Here is a 17964-nt window from a genome sequence, read left to right on the forward strand (position 1 = left end):
AATGTGTCATATGCATTCCACTTAATTTTAATGTATTCAGCAAGCACATATTTTCCACAGGAAAGCAGTACATTTTAATAATACTAATACTAATACTACTACTACTAATAATAATTTATACCCCGCTCATCTGGCTGGGTTTCCGCAGCCACTCTGTGCGGCTCCCAATCGGATATTAAAAACACAACACAGCATTAAACATTAAAAACTTCCCTAAAACATCCCTAAATAGGGAAGTTTTATCTTGCATGCCTATATTAAAATATTATTAGAGTTATTAGGTGTTTTCAAGACACCTAAAAATTTGATTACTGCCTTACAATAAATTCATAACAGTAATATAAGCATTACACATTAAGACTAAAGTCCTGTGAACAATTAGTGTGCATGTGTATGCACTCACATGCATATATAATGAACATATTTTAAAGAACAAACCTGTTATTTTCACTCCATCCTTTGTTTCAGTTGGGACTCCAACACCAAACTCGTTTTCTCCAGAGACTCTGAAGTAATAAATTCCACCTTCTTGCAGATTGGTAACTTTGTAGGAAAGACGATGGCAATTGTTGGTTACAGTGACCCAAGCTTTCTTGCTTGCTTCTCGTTTTTCAATATAATAGTTCTTCACAGGAGCACCTCCATCGTTCTCAGGAGCTTCCCAAGATAACACGGCTGATTCTTTTGTGACATCTTTTACAATGATATTAGATGGAGGTCCCGGTGAGTCAAGCACTTTGACAACTAATGTCAAAGTAGCTGTGCTTACAATATTTTGCAATGTTAGTGTATACTTTCCAGAGTCATTCCTTGTTGCTTTTTCAACAGTAATTGAGGTGCGGTTATCTGAAGTATCAATGCTTGCTCGAGTACGAAGGTCAGTATCTGGCTTGCTCCACATTACATTAGGGATAGGCTTTCCTCTGAAAGGTACAGTCATTGTAAATGAGCCACCAGCTTTCACGACTAAAGTCTTTCTCATTTCATTGTCAATATCAAATGCAGGCTCTTCTTCCCTTTCTTTTGCCACCTGAGGTTCTGAAACATCACTTGGATCACTAGTGCCAACCTTGTTGATAGACCTTACTCTGAAAACATATTCAGCTCCTGATGTAAGACCTATTACAGTGTATTCTGTACCTCTTAAGCTTTGAATAGCAGTTGACCAATCAGTTTCACTGGTTAGCTTGTATTCAACTGTGTATCCAGTAACAGGAGCACCACCATCAAATAATGGCTTTGTCCATCCAATTGTTATATGTGACCTTGTAGAGTCCACAATCTTAGGCCTAGATGGAGGTGATGGAAGGAAAACAGGATCTTCTGCTTTAATAAGTGGTGAAGTATCACTAGGAAGACTAAGACCTGCAGCGTTTTCTGCAAATACCCGATATTCATATTCACATCCTTGCCGAAGGCCTGAAGATTTTACCCTTAGATCAAAAACGGGCTTTTTGTTCACACGTATCCACCTCAGGCTGTTTTTCTCACGCCTTTCAATCACATATCCAGAAATTTCATTACCTCCATCACTGTCAGGTCTTGCCCAGCAAATAGTCATGGACTCCTTTGTCACACTAGTAATCTCTAAAGATGTAGGTGGGCTTGGAACAGTAAATGGATCAAGGGCCTTGACAGCTTCACTTTCCAAAGGTTCACCAACACCATACTTGTTAACCCCCATCACTCTGAAGATGTATTCATTTCCTCTAAGTAGTTTTGTCACTTTGCAGGATGTTGTTGGATGCTCTGCTTCACAAAGAGTCCATGCAATTCTACTGGTCTCACGCTTTTCCACAATATAATAGTCAATCTCTGCACCTCCATTTTCTTGAGGCGGTCCCCATGACAGATGACATTTTTCAGCAGTAAGTCCTTTGATTTCTAGTGGGGCTGCTGGTGGACCAGGTCTATCAAGTACTTTGCAATTGACAGCCAATGATCTAACTCCAGCAACATTTTGTAATGTTAGCACATATTGCCCTGAATCACGTCGAATGCAGTCTTTGACAGTTATTGCAGTAGTGCTATCAGTTGAAACAATTTCAACTCTTGCTTTCTCTTCAATGTCTTTGCCATCCTTTGTCCATGAAACTACTGGTAAGGGTCGCCCTGCAATATCGGCATTGATTTTCAAGATCTCTCCAGCTTTAACAACAACAACATCCCTGAATTTGACATCCATCATAATTCTTGGAGCCTCAACATCATCCTTTACAGTCACTGGCCCAGTTGATTCAGATGGCTCACTAAATAGTCCAGCAGCATTCCTTGCAATTACATGGAATTCGTATCGCTGGTCTTCAGTAAGTCCTGTAACATCAAAGAAAGTTTCTTGCACATTGGTGAAGTTGCACTTCAGCCAACGACCATCTGGTAATTCTTTCCGCTCTATAATATAGCCTGTGATCTTAGCACCACCATCATATTCTGGTTTGGTCCATTTGAGTGAGACACATGTTCTTGTAATGTTAGTCACTTCTGGTTGGCCAGGAGGATCACATGGGTCCCTTGCAGCAACAGGCTCACATGATTTGCTACATTTACCTATTCCTACAATATTTTCTGCATACACACGATATTCATACATTAGTCCTTCATCAAGGCCTGTGACCTTCATCTGTGTGTCACTTATAAGGGTTTTATTTACTTTAGTCCAAAGGATGCTGCTTCTTTCTTTACGCTCAAGGTGATAACCAAGTACTCTGCTACCTCCGTCATTAACTGGCTCTTGCCAGGTTACAACCATGAAGGCTTTAGTTGCGTGTGTTACTCGGGGAGTACCAGGTGGTCCAGGAAGACTAAATGGATACTCTGCAACAACAGGTGCAGTTTCAACGAAAGTGCTCCTGCCATAGCGATTTTCTGCAGAAACACGGAATTGATATTCTGATCCTGTGGTTAAGCGAATTATTTTTATCGAAGTTCGTGCAACTGCCGCAGACACTATACTCCATGTTGTAGTAGTTGTTTCTCTCTTCTCCACAATATAATTATTAATTTGACATCCACCATCATACTCTGGGGGTTTCCAAGATATGCTTACATTATCATTGCTGACATTGTCAATATGCAATGCTGTTGGAGGTCCTGGCTTGTCCAGTACAATTACAGTAATGGAAGCTGTTGTAGAGCCAGCACTGTTTGAAACATTTAATTCATAACTCCCTACATCTTCTTTCAATGCTTCCTTGATTGTTAGTGAGGTTGATGTCTTTGATGTGTGGACATTTACCCTTGTTGTCTCTCTTAAAGGCAGTCCATCTTTCTTCCAGCTAACTGATGGAACTGGCCTTCCTCTGATGGGCACATCAATCTTAAGATCTTCACCAGCTTTAACACTGAAAGTATTGAAAAGGAGCTCAACTGAAGGCTGGATTTCAATATCCTTCGCAACTACTGGAACCCCAAGCTGTCTTGGATCACTCTTCCCTTTTTCGTTGACAGCACATACTCGGAAAGTGTATTCTTCTCCCATACTTAATCCTGATACTGTTGCTTCTAATGTTTTAACTTGTGTGCAGGTGCTCCATTTTTCACTTCCTTTAGTTTGCATTTCTACTACATAGCCAGTTATTTTACTGCCACCATCACTCTCAGGTTTCTCCCATTTAATAGTAGCAGTGTGGCGTGTAACATCAACAAGGGTAACTTTTCCAGGTGGATAGGGTGGTTCAGAAGCCTTAACTGGTTCAGTTGTTTCTGCTGGCAAACCAACTCCATATTCATTTGCCGCCAAGACACGGAAGCAGTAACTACATCCTTCCTGTAGCTGATCAATTCTGAAGACATTCTTGGCACAGTTATTTGTAATAGTGGCATATGCCTTTCTTGTGGTTTCTCGTTTTTCAATGATGTAATTTGTAATTTTAGCACCACCATCAATAAGTGGGGGCTCCCAAGCTAATGTCACTGAATCTTTCTTCACTTCTCTGATGTTCAAGTTCACAGGTGCACTTGGTGTATCAAGCACTCTCACGTTAACAAAAGCAGATTTTTTGCCACTATTGTTTTCTAAGGTCAGGTTATATCTACCACTGTCAAATCTGCTTACATTATCAATGACCAACATTGTATATGAACTGGTAGCCTCAATCTGGGCTCTGTCGCTCAGAGTGCCTTCTGCTTTCTCCCACTTTACTTCTGGCTCTGGCCTCCCTTTGATAGTGACAAACAAGCGCAATGTGCCACTAGCACGTACGGTGACAACTTTTCTGAGATCTGCATCAAGTTCAATTTCAGGAGGTTCAATTTTTTCAGCAGCAACAACACTACCGGGTATAGTTGCTGGTTCTCCAACTCCTTCAGAGTTCATAGCACAGATGCGGAAATTATACTCACTATTCTCTTTAAGTTTTTCTACTGTGAATTGCTTTCCTTGTAAACCTGATGGAGGTGTGCAAGTTGTCCATTCATCAGCAGTAGCTTCTTTAAATTCCACAATGTATCCTTTAACAGGTGCACCACCATCGTAAATGGGCTTGTTCCATGCAAGGGACACAGATGATCTGGAGGTATCTGTCACCTTTGGATTGCTTGGAGGGCCTGGTGGATACACTGCATCACAGGCTCGATAGAAAACTGATGGTTCACTAGGTTCACCAACACCAGCAGCATTTTCAGCAGAAACCCTAAATTCATAGAAATGGCCATCTGTAAGTCCAGTTACTCTGAGTCTTAAGTCTGTTAGTCTCTTCTTATTGCACTTGGTCCACCGAATACCATCTTTGTCTCGCTTTTCTAGTATGTACCCTTCAATTTCAGCACCACCATTATCCTCTGGACGACCCCAGGTTACAATCATAGAATCTTTTGTTATTGCAGAAACTTCAGGTATTGAAGGAGGGCCTGGAGGTTTGTATGGATTACATGCCAACACAGGCTCGGATTCCAGTGGTTCACCAATTCCATATTTGTTGACAGCCATTACACGGAAAATGTACTCATTGTTTGGAAGAAGCCTGGTTACTTTGTGGTTCAGAGCTTGCACATCAGATGCCACTTGTGTCCATGAAAGTCGACTTGTCTCTCTCTTTTCTATAATATAATGTGAAATGTTAGAGCCACCATCGTGTAAAGGTGGTCCCCATGCCAGATAACACTTTTCTGCAGTCACACCTGTAACTTTCAAAGGACCTTCTGGAGGTCCAGGTCTGTCAAGTACTTTTACAGTGATTGGTATAGACTTTGTGCCACCAACATTGCTCAGTTTAAGTGTATAAATGCCTCCATCCACTCTGATGCAATCTTTGACTGTGAGGGTTGTTCTCTCAATGGTAGACTTAATTTCCATTCTTGCAGTTGCTCCTTCAAATTCTTTTCCATCTTTCGACCATATAATATCAGGAATGGGTTTGCCATGGATGTCAGCCTCAAGAGCAAATGTTTCTCCAGCATGAACAACAATGACATCTTTGTATTTTGGATCCAGTGAAGCTCTTGGAGCTTCAATTTCATCTCTGGCAATAATTGGTCCTGTGCTTTCAGATGGTTCACTTATGCTACCAGCTGCATTTCTTGCAATTACTCTGAATTCATATCGTTGGTCTTCCACAAGACCAGTTACTGTGAACTCTGTTTCTGTTACATTTGTAAAACTGGCTTTCATCCAACGACCTTCAGGAAGTTCTCTCTTTTCCACAACATATCCAGTTATTCTGCTGCCACCATCATATTCAGGTTTTTTCCATTTTAGTGTTATATAATTTCTTGTAATAACAATGGCATCTGGACGGCCAGGTGGATCACAAGCATCTCGAGCAACATACAGTTCAGATGATTTGCTAACCTTACCTATGCCAACAATATTTTCAGCGGCAACTCTGAACTCATATTCAAGACCTTCCTCAAGGCCATCTGATTTATATTTTGTGTCCTGAATGAGGGCCTTATTCAATTTTGTCCAAAGAATGCTGTTTTTATCTTTACGTTCTAGATGATAACCAAGAACTTTGCTTCCTCCATCATTAACTGGTTCATTCCATTGTACTATCATATGATCTTTGGTAGCGATGCTGACAAATGGTGTTCCTGGTGGACCTGGTTCTTTGTAGGGATATTGAACAAGAACTGGCTTAGAATCCAGTGCGGTGCTCTTTCCGTATCGGTTTTCAGCACTAATTCTAAACTGGTATTCACTACCCGTTTTAAGGTTTGTTACTTTAATAGTTGTTCTTGCAACAGTCGCTGAGACCATCTGCCAGGTAGTGGTAGTAGTGTCACGCTTCTCTACAATGTAATTGGATATTTGACAGCCACCTGTGTATGCTGGTGGTTCCCATGACAGAACAACAAAATTTGAGCTAACTTCATCAAAGCGGACAGGTCCTTGTGGTGGGCCAGGCTTCTCTAGCACAATTATATTAAGATGTTCTGCTGCTGTGCCTGCAGTGTTGGTTACTGTCACAGTATATTTACCGAAATCATCCTTGCTGCTTTCTTTAATATACAAAGTAGTTGATGTAGGTGTATCTTCAACATGTAACCTGGTTGTCTGTCTTAGAGGCTGACCATCTTTTTCCCATGTGACAGTAGGCTTTGGTCGAGCTATAAAGGGTATTTCTACTTTAAGGTCTTCTCCAGCTTGGACAGTGTATGTATTGAACATTAGTTTGATATTTGGCTGAATGGTCAGATCTTTGGCAATCACAGGAACTGCCAGTGGTCTAGGGTCACTCTTGCCTTTTTCATTGTATGCCATGACACGGAATTGATATTCATGTCCAGAACTCAAACCAGACACAACTGCATTACAGACTTTGGTTTCAGTAACAACACTCCATTTATCAGTTCCTTTTGGCTGCATTTCAACAACGTACCCCACAATTCTGCTACCTCCATCATGTTCAGGCTTTTCCCACATAAATGATGCACTTCTCTGAGTCACATCAGTGAGAGTCACTTTTCCAGGAGGCAAAGGTGGTTCTGAAGCTTTTGAGGCATCTGCAGTTTCAACTGGAACACCAATTCCATATTCATTTTCAGCCATTACTCTGAAATAATAAATTGCCCCTTCAATAAGGTTATCAACTCTAAAACTTGTTTTGCTGCACTTTGTGCTCACATTTGCATATGCTTTTCTGGTTGATTCGCGTTTATCAATCACATAGTTCTTTATCTTTGCCCCACCATCATTAGCTGGAGGCTCCCATGTTAGTACAGCATAATTTTTCCTTATTTCTTTGACTACTAAATTTTGCGGTGGTCCCGGTGTGTCAAGTACTTTAACTGTGACAAATGCAGACTTAGAGCCACTGCTGTTCTCCAGTTTAAGGATATATTTTCCAGCATCATTTCTATCACAGTAATCAATGGATAACTGTGTGTAATTCAGGCCCTTTTCAATTTGAACCTTATCTGTAAATTCTCCTTCTTCTCGAGACCACATGATTTCAGGAGTTGGGCGTCCTTTGAAAGGTATGTTTATCCTGACAGATCCACCAGCTCTAACCACAATTCCCTTCCTTAATTCTGAGTCAATATCAAGTTCAGGTGGCTCAAGTTTATCTTCTGGTTTAACTGTGCCAGGAACTGCTGCAGCTTCACCTACTCCAATTTTGTTAAGAGCACAAACTCTAAGTTTGTATTCTTGATGTTCAATGAGTTTCTTGATCTCAAAGCGATTGACTCTCAGACCAGTCTGTGGGGTAACTATTGTCCATTCTTCTTCATCAGCTTTGCAGATTTCTACAATATATCCCAGGATTTCACTGCCGCCATCATAAATAGGCTTACCCCATGCTACTGTAATTGAATTCTTGGTAGTATCCACAGCATGAGCATTAGTGGGTGGGCCAGGTTTGAACATAGGGTCACACGCTTTCCAAAAGGGAGTGATTTGGCTTGGCTCACCAACTCCAGCAGCATTTTCAGCAGATACTCTAAATTCATATTCATGATCTTCTGCTAATCCTGTGACTCTTAATCGCAGGTCTGTAATTCGACGTTTGTTACATTTCACCCATCTGATACCAGCTCTGTCCCTTTTTTCGACAATGTAGTTAACTATTTCACTGCCACCATCACTATCTGGACGATGCCAGCAGATGGTCATGGAATCCTTTGTAACGTTGGTTACTTCAATGGATTTTGGTGGACCAGGAACAACAAATGGATTTTTCATTAATACTGGTGCAGACTCCAGAGGCTCCCCAACTCCATATTTATTAACTGCCATTATGCGGAAGATATACTCATTTCCTTCCAGAAGTTTTGTTACTTTCAGCATTGTGGCTACAGCATCTGAAGCAACAACTGTCCATGCAAGGCGACTTGTTTCTCTCTTCTCAATTATGTAGTGAGAAATGTCACTGCCACCATCATGGATCGGTTGCGCCCATGTTAAGGAACACTTGTCAGCAGTAACTCCAGAAACTTGAATACTCTCTGGAGGTCCTGGTCTGTCCAGTACTTTTACTGTTATTGGTACTGATTTTGTTCCTGCAACATTAGAGGCCTGCAAAATATATTGCCCGCCATCAACACGTATGGCATCTTTAACAGTAATCAAGGCCTTAAAGTCTGTATTCCTTACTTCACATCGGGCAGTATCTTCAAGTACTTTATCTCCTTTCAACCACAGAATAGTGGGAATTGGCTTTCCATGGACATCAGCCTCAAGTTTGAATGTTTCTCCAGCGTTTACAACAATTGCATCTTTGTATTTGGGATCCATGGAAATTCTTGGAAGCTCAACTTCATCTTTTGCCGTTATTGGTCCTGTACTATCAGATGGCTTGCTTACTGCTCCAGCGGCGTTCCTTGCAATGACTCTAAATTCATATCGTTGGTCTTCAGTAAGGCCTGTTACGGTAAACTGAGTTTCAGTTATATTGGTGAAGCTTGCTTTCATCCAACGACCTTCAGGCAAATCACGTTTCTCTACTACGTAGCCTGTAATTTTGCTGCCACCATCATATTCTGGCTTTGTCCATTGCAGAGTAATTGAACTTCTTTTAACAATAATAGCTTCAGGGCATCCTGGAGGATCACAAGGGTCACGCGCTACGTAACACTCAGAAGCTTTGCTTGCTTTGCCAACACCAACAATATTTTCTGCAGCCACTCTAAATTCATACTCAATGCCTTCTTCAAGGTTAGATGTTTTGTAATGTGTGTCTTGAATAACTGTCTTGTTTACCTTTGTCCACAAAATGCTGTTTCTTTCCTTTCTTTCAAGATGATAACCTAAAATTTTACTTCCACCATCATTTACTGGTTCATGCCATTGCACAACCATAGAGTCCTTTGTAACTGTTGTCACAAATGGTGTGCCAGGAGGACCTGGTTCTTTATAGGGATACTGAGCAACAACTGTGTCAGACTCCAGGGCAAAGCTCTGCCCGTATCTATTTTCAGCAAATATTCTAAACTGATATTCTGATCCAGTTTTGAGCTTCATCACCTTGAGAGTGGTTCTTGCAACGGTAGCTGAAACTGTTTCCCATACGGTGGTGGTTGTATCTCTCTTATGAACAATGTAGTTAGTGATTTGGCAGCCACCTGTGTATAGTGGAGGGTTCCATGATAATGTAATACTTTCAGCACTAATTTCATCAAATTTAACAGGGCCTTTTGGAGGATCAGGCTTGTCTAGTGTTATAATTTCAACAGCTGCAGATTTCTGTCCAACAACATTAGCAACTGCAATTTCATACGCCCCACTGTCTTCTTTAGTGACCTCTTTAATACTCAGCACAGTAAGTTTAGGTGAATCGATGACATTAACTCTAGTTGTCTGTTTTAATGGCATGCCATCTTTGGTCCAAGTAATAGTAGGTGTAGGTCGACCAGATATTGGTATTTCCACCTTTAGGTCTTGCCCCACTTGTATACTGTAACTGTGGAATGCTGGTCGTACATCTGGTTCAATAACTAAATCTTTGGCTGTTATTGGAACAGCAAGGGACCGTGGATCACTCCTACCCTTTTCATTTACAGCCATTACCCTGAAGAGATAATCTTGTCCTTGAGATAAGTTAGTAACAAGTGCTTCAAGAACTTTCACACGCGTACATTCTGACCATTTTTCACTGCCCTTAACTTGCATTTCCACTATGTATTGCAAAATTTTGCTTCCACCATCATGTTCAGGCTTAGCCCAGCTTAATGAAACGCTGTTTCTTGTCACATCGTCCACTGTTATCTTTCCTGGAGGTTGAGGAACTTCAGCAACTTTAACTGGGTCACTTGTTTCTGCAGGCAGGCCAATTCCAAATTCATTCTCTGCGCAAACTCTGAAGTAATAATAGCAGCCCTCCTGAAGTTGAGCCACTTTCCACGATGTCTTGTGGCAGTTTGTCACAACAGCAGCATATGCTTTCCTTGTGGCTTCACGTTTTTCTATTATATAATTTTTAATTTTAGCTCCACCGTCTATCGAAGGAGGTTCCCAGGCAAGTGACACCGAGTCTTTGGTGATTTCCTTAATTTTCAGGTTCACTGGGGGGCCTGGGGTATCTAGGACTCTTACACTGACGAAGGCAGACTTAGTTCCACCACTGTTTTCTAAAGTAAGAGTGTATTTTCCAGAATCAAATCTGTTAACGTTGTCGAGAACCAGCGAGGTGAAGCTGCTAGTGCTGTCAATAACAGCTGCCTCTCTGATGTCACCATCCACCTTGCTCCATTTTATTTCGGGTGTTGGGCGTCCTCTGATTGGAACAAATAATCTTAAGGAGCCACCAGCTCTTACATTGATAACCTTCCTCAGTTCCAAGTCAAGATCAAGGTCTGGAGCTTCCAGCTTCTCTTCGACAACAATAGTTCCAGGAACGTCGGCATGCTCTCCTACTCCTGCTTTGTTAACAGCACAAATGCGGAATTTATATTCATGCTTCTCCTGCAATTTTTCTACTTCCATATTTGTTTTCTTAATTCCAGTTGGTGGTGTACAAATTGCCCAGTCCCCAACACTCACATCACATTTTTCAACAATGTATCCTTGGATTTCTGAGCCACCATCATAGATTGGTTTACTCCAGGAGAGGAAAACTGAAGATCTTGTAACATCTATTGCTTTGGGATTGTTGGGAGGACCTGGTTTGTATATAGGGTCACAAGCCTTATGATAAACAGAAGGTAGGCTTGGCTCACTGAGGCCAGCTGCATTTTCAGCCGAGACTCTGTATTCATAATTATGATTTTCTATAAGTCCAGTAACTCGGTATCGAAGTTCACTTATCAAACGCTTGTTACATCTTGTCCACCGAATGCCTTCTTTATCACGTTTTTCTAGTACATAACCCAAAATTTCACTGCCACCATCAGAGGGTGGTCTTTCCCATACGACAATCATAGAATCCTTGGTAACAGCCGAGACCTCTGGGGCCTTTGGTGGAAGTGGCACTACAAATGGATTTTTAGCCATTACAGGCTCAGATTCAAGAGGCTCCCCAACCCCATATTTGTTTACAGCCATGATGCGGAAGATATATTCGTTGCCTTCCAAAAGTTTAGTAACTTTGTAACTAAGGGTTTGTACATTGCCATCAACTAAAGTCCAGACTAAGCGGCTTGTTTCTCTTCTTTCAATTACATAATGTGAAATGTCGCTACCACCATCTTGCAACGGGGGTTTCCATGCCAGGTAACACTTTTCAGCAGTAACACCTGTTACAACAACCGGACCTTCAGGTGGGCCAGGTTTGTCAAGAACCTTAACATGAACGGAAGCTGTCTTTTCACCTGCAGCATTCTTGGCCAGCAATACATAATGCCCACTGTCAACGCGAATGGCTTCTTTGACGCTTAGGCTTGTGGCAAAGTCTGTCGTTTTTATATCCAAGCGTGCAGTATTCACTAGTTCCTTGTCGCCTTTTAGCCACTGAATAGAAGGCAGCGGCTTACCGTGAACGTCTGCGTCAATCTTGAACGATTCGCCAGCATGCAGTACAAGGGTTTCTTTAAATTTGGGGTCCATACTTATGCGAGGTGGCTCTACTTCATCTCTTGCTGTGACTGCCCCCGAGCTTTCAGATGGCTCACTGAAAACTCCTGCAGCGTTGCGCGCAATGACACGGAACTCATACCTTTGATCTTCAACTAGGCCAGTTACTGCAAACTGGGTCTCAATAACATTCGTAAAGCTTGCTTTCATCCAGCGGCCTTCAGGTAGCTCCTTCTTCTCAACTATGTAGCCGGTGATCTTGCTTCCGCCATCATATGCTGGTTTCTTCCACTGAAGAGTAACAGAGTTCCTTGTGACGATGATAGGCTCTGGACGACCAGGAGGATCACAAGGATCATAAGCTTTGTAGCATTCTGAACCTTTACTTGCTTTGCCGATACCAACTATATTTTCTGCATAAACTCTGAATTCATATTCAAGGCCTTCCTCAAGTCCGGTTGTTTTAAAGTTAGTGTCAGGAATTGCCGCTTTGTTCAATTTAACCCAGAGTATGCTGTTTCTTTCCTTGCTCTCCAAATGATAACCAATAATCTTGCTGCCACCATCATTGACTGGTTCATTCCAGTGTACAACCATACTATCCCTGGAGACTTTTGGTACAAAAGGAGTTCCAGGAGGCCCAGGTAGTTTGTATGGATACTGGGCTACCACAGACTCTGATGTGAGATATGTACTCTTTCCATATCTGTTTTCAGCAGCAATTCTGAATTGATATTCACTTCCAGTCTTTAATCTAGCTGCTTTTAGAGTTGTTCGGGCAACGGTAGCTGAAACAATCTGCCAAGCAGTAGTGGAGGTGTCTCGTTTTTCCACAATATAATTGTTGATAGAACTGCCACCATCATATTTGGGTGGTCCCCAGGAAATGGTAATATTGTCTGCAGTTACGTCTTCAATCTTCACTGGTCCAGTTGGAGGTCCTGGCTTGTCAAGGACAACAATGTTAAGAATTTCAGTAGCTTCCCCAGCAGAGTTAGAAAGTTTTACTAAATATTGTCCAACATCTTCTCTACATGCTTCTTTTATTGTTAGCAAAGTGTTGTTGTCTGTATTTTCTTCGTTTACTCTAGTAGTTTGTCTCAGTGGCACATCATCTTTGAGCCACGTTACAGATGGCTTGGGTCGACCAACAAATGGAACATCAACCTTTAAGTCTTCACCTGCTAGTACACTGAAGGTAGTGAATAACAGTTTGAAGGCTGGTGGTATCACAAGATCTTTCGCAATAACTGGTACACTCAATTGTCGAGGATCACTGATTCCTTTTTCATTCTGAGCTGAAACACGGAAAGAATATTCTTCACCCTGGATCAGTCCAGTTATAACAGCTTCAGTAACTTTTACAGTAGTGCATGTGGCCCATTTCTCACTGCCTTTGCTTTGCATTTCTACAATGTAGCCCAAAATTCTGCTTCCTCCATCATGTTCAGGTTTTTCCCAAGACAAAGAGACACTCTTTCGTGTCACATCTAATATAGTTATTTTTCCTGGAGGAAGAGGCCTTTCAGATGCCTTAATAGAGTCTGATGTTTCAACAGGAAGCCCTATTCCATATTCATTTTCAGCTAGAACTCTGAAATAATAGTTGCAACCTTCCTGTAGATTGTCCACTTTCCAGCTGGTCTTATGGCAATTGGCCATAACTGTTGAATATGCTTTTCTTGTTGCCTCACGTTTTTCAATAATATAATTTTTAATTTTAGAGCCACCATCTATGAGGGGAGGGTCCCACGTGAGAGTCACAGATGACTTTGTAACCTCTTTTATCTTCAGATTCTGTGGGGCGCCAGGTGTATCAAGAACCCTTACAATTACAAATGCTGATTTACTGCCTGAGCTGTTTTCTACAGTCAGTATATATTTGCCACTGTCAAATCTATTCACATTTCCAACTGTAAGTAGTGTATAAGAGCTTGTGGATTCAATAGTGGCTTTGTCTAAAGACTCTCCATGTTCTCTTGACCATTTCACTTCAGGCACTGGTCTTCCTTTAATTGGGACGAAGAGTCTTAAAGTACAGCAAGCTCTGAGGGTCACAACTTTACGTAGGTCTGCATCAAGTTCAATCTCAGGAGGCAGTACCCTTTCTTCAGCTTTTGGTGTCCCAGGAACAAGAGCAGGCTCTCCAATGCCTTCAGAGTTCATAGCATATATTCTGATTTTATATTCCTGATTTTCTTTTAGATTAGTGATGGTAAAGGAAGTCGCCTTCAGCCCTGCTGGTGGAGTTACAATTTTCCACTCATCTTCGTCAGGTAATGCTGTTTCAACCATGTAGCCTGTGATTTCTGAGCCACCATCATATATTGGCTTATTCCAAGCAATTGTAATTGAGGACTTGCTTGTGTCTAATACACGAGGATTACCTGGTGGACCTGGCTTAAATACAGTATCAGCAGCTTTGTAGAATGGACTGCTTAGACTTGGTTCACTTACACCAGCAGCGTTTTCAGCTTTCACTCGGTATTCATATTCATGACCTTCTGTGAGTCCAGATACTTTATAGCGCAAATCTGTGACAACCCGCTTGTTACATTTCACCCAGCGTAGTCCAGCCCTGTCACGACGTTCTACAATATAATTGATTATAGGGCTTCCACCATCAGAATCAGGGTGTCCCCAGCACACAATCATAGAATCTTTGGTTGCAGCTGTAACTTCAGGTGTCTTCGGTGGATCAGGTACTACATAAGGATTTACTGCAAGAACAGGCTCTGATTCCAGGGCTTCGCCAAGGCCATATTTGTTAACAGCCATAACACGGAAGATATATTCATTGCCTTTCAATAGCTTTGTGACCTTTAATTTTGTTACTGGAACTTCTGTGGCTACAGTTGTCCATGCCAATCTGCTAGTTTCACGTTTCTCAACAACATAATGGTCAATACTTGCGCCTCCATCATCCAAAGGTGGTAACCATGACAGGACACATTTTTCTATGGTAACATCAGACACAGCCAAAGGCCCTTCTGGAGGACCAGGTCTGTCTAGTACTTTGACATTGAAAATATGTTTTGCAAAGCCACCTGGATTGGAGGCTGTAAGTGTGTAGGCACCTCCATCTCTTCTTATAGAGTCCTTATTATGAAGAACAGTTGAGAAATCAGCTATTTTAATTTCTAATTTTGCTGTGTCTTCAAGCTCCTTTCCTTCTTTCGTCCATGTCAGAGTTGGTGGAGGGCGACCTGAAACGTCAGCTTCAAGTTTGAAAATTTCGCCTGCTTTTAATATCACAGTGTCTTTGTATTTAGCATCAACCATGATCCTTGGTGCTTCAATCTCATCTCTGCACGTTATTGCATCTGATGGTTCGGATGGGTGGCTAACAGCACCAGCCGCATTTCTAGCAATCACACGGAATTCATAAGCAGCATCTTCTGTGAGACCACTAACAGTGAACTCAGTTTCTAGTATATTGCCGAAGTTAGCCTTTAGCCATCGGCCATTAGGAAGATCTCTTTTTTCAACAGTATAGCCAGTTATCTTAAAACCTCCATTATATTCAGGTTTTTTCCACTTAAGTGCTACTGCATGTCTTGTAATATTGAGAGGAACTGGCTTCCCAGGAGGATCAATAGGGTCCAGGGCCAATGCTGGCTCAGATGGCTTGCTTGGTTTACTCTTGCCTGCCATATTTTCTGCTATGACTCGGAATTCGTAGGCAAGGCCAGATGTAAGACCACTTGATTTGAAGGTATTTACTGATATCAAAGCTTTACTTACGGTCTGCCAAAGAATGCTATTTCGTTCTTTTTGTTCAACGTGATATCCCAAAATGGGGCTTCCTCCATCTGTCAGAGGCTCATGCCAGCTAATGCTAATTGCATCTTTTGTGACTGCAATCACTTGAGGAGTGCCTGGAGGTCCAGGAACTTTAAAAGGATAGTTAGCAATTACATTCTCTGAACTGATAGATGGTCCTGAACCATATCTGTTCTGAGCTTTAACACGGAATTGGTACTCTGTCCCAGTAGTGAGGCGAGCAGCTTTAAAAGTAGTACGTATAACAGTGGTTGCTAACTCAGCCCATGCAGTACTGTCGGTTTTACGCATTTCTACAACATAGTTACTTATTGGCACCCCTCCATCATTCAGTGGAGGTTCCCATGAGAAGGTGACATAGTCGGATGAAACTTCTTCAAATTTGATTGGCCCTGTGGGAGGTCCAGGAACATCATGCACCTGTATAGTTATAACATCGCTAACTTCACCAACAATATTTTTAGCTGAGATTGGGTATCTGCCGCTATCGTTTCTAGTGCATTCATTAATGGTTAAGATGGTTGCAGAAGCAGTGTGTTCAAAGTTTACTCTTTGAGTTTGTTTAATTAACTGGTCTTCTTTTTTCCAAGTAATAGTTGGCCTTGGGCGACCAAGCACAGGTATTTCAACTTTGATATTGTCACCAGCTCTGGCAATTACTGTTTTCTGGTAAATGCCACGCAAATCAAATTCTGGAAGCATCATTTGCTCTTTAACGACAACTGGTCTGCTTTCTCTTGGATCACTTCTTCCAGCACTATTAACTGCCATAACCTGAAAAGTATATTCTTCATTTTCAGTCAGATTCTTTACCACACATTCTAATGTTTTCACAGTTGTGATATGTGTCCACTGAGTTGAACCTTTTTTCTGGGCTTCAATAACATAGCCAGTAATCTTGCTACCACCATCATGTTCGGGCTTTGGCCAAGCAAGGCTGACTGTCTTCCTTGTGATATCCATGATATTAAGGCTCTCTGGTGGTGATGGTGCCTCTGACGCCCTTACAGGTTCAGCAGTTTCGGCAGGTTCACCAATTCCAAATTCGTTTTCAGCAAATACTCTGAAGTAATATTCACACCCTTCGGCCAAATTAGGAATCCTAAGTGAACATTTTGGGCACTTAGTTGTGATGGTTGAATATGCCTTTCGTGTTGACTCACGTTTTTCAACTATATAATTTGTTATGCGTGAACCACCATCAATTAGAGGCATATCCCATTGTAGGGTGATGGTATCTTTAGATATGTCTCTGGGCTTGAGATTTATTGGTGGCCCTGGTGTATCCAAGACTTTTACATTTACAAAACCAGTCTTCTTGCCAGCAGCATTTTCAAGGGTCATGACATACTTTCCTGCATCATATCTATTGCATTCTGTGACAATGAGAAGTGTGAAAGAGTCTGTATTTTCAATACTGGCACGTCCTTTAAGTGAAATATCATCCTTGGTCCATGTGATTTCAGGAACTGGGCGCCCTTTAATTGGAACAAATACCCGAATCGTCAGTCCAGCTCTAACAACAAGAGTTTTCCTCAGCTCGGCGTCTAATTCAAAATCAGGAACTACTTCACGTTCCCTGATTTCAACATCTTTTATCGTTGCTGGTTCACCAGCGCCTGCGGCATTGAGGGCAATAATTCTAAAATTGTATTTGGCTCCTGGCTGGAGATTAGCAACCACAAATTCTGTGATTCTTAGAGCAGTCCCCGTGGTATCTTTCACCCATGTGTCTTCTCCTTCTTTTTGGTGCTCCACAATATAGCCGATTATATCAAGTCCGCCATCATAGTGAGGTTTACCCCATGCTAGGCTAGCAGTTGTCTTTGTTGTATCAGTTACTCGTGGGTTGGAAGGAGGTCCCGGTGGATCTATAAATAATGAAAAAAGGCAACAAATTTTATTTGATTGGAATCCTTATAGATAATCATGCTATAAAGGGATCCCCCCCCCAAAGTATAGAAATCATACTAACATGCAGCATCCTTGGTTAATACTGGTTGAGAAATATCACTTGGTGGCCCAATTCCTGCCCTGTTTTCTGCACTGACACGGAATTCATATTCATTTCCTTCTAGGAGTCCAGTCACTTTGCATCGAAGGTCTGATACTGGTTTCTTTGTAACTCTGACCCATCTCACGCCTTTTCTTTCTCTTCTTTCCACATGGTAGCCTGTGATTTCGCTGCCACCGTCATCAGTTGGCCTTTTCCAGGTTACAGTAACAGTGTTTTTCGTAATATTTGATACTTCTGGTTTACCAGGTGGACCAGGAGGCCCTAAAAGGAGGAAAAT

General features: G+C 41.7%; 1 protein-coding gene across 50 annotated transcripts in view; it reads right to left on the reverse strand.

Annotated features, from left to right (window-relative positions):
- TTN (titin) overlaps positions 1-17964 on the reverse strand; it is a 285454-nt gene that overhangs the window by 30512 nt on the left and 236978 nt on the right. For all 50 annotated transcript variants that reach the window (XM_083625041.1, XM_083625017.1, XM_083625016.1 and 47 more), the window contains 2 exons: positions 17646-17948; positions 439-17541 (listed from right to left, as the gene is read on the reverse strand). In XM_083625041.1, the coding sequence (XP_083481167.1) occupies positions 439-17541; positions 17646-17948 (17406 nt within the window). The remainder of the gene's footprint in view (positions 1-438; positions 17542-17645; positions 17949-17964) is intronic.

Source organism: Podarcis filfolensis, assembly GCF_964270895.1.
Source record: "Podarcis filfolensis genome assembly, chromosome: 1".
NCBI lineage: Eukaryota > Metazoa > Chordata > Lepidosauria > Squamata > Lacertidae > Podarcis > Podarcis filfolensis.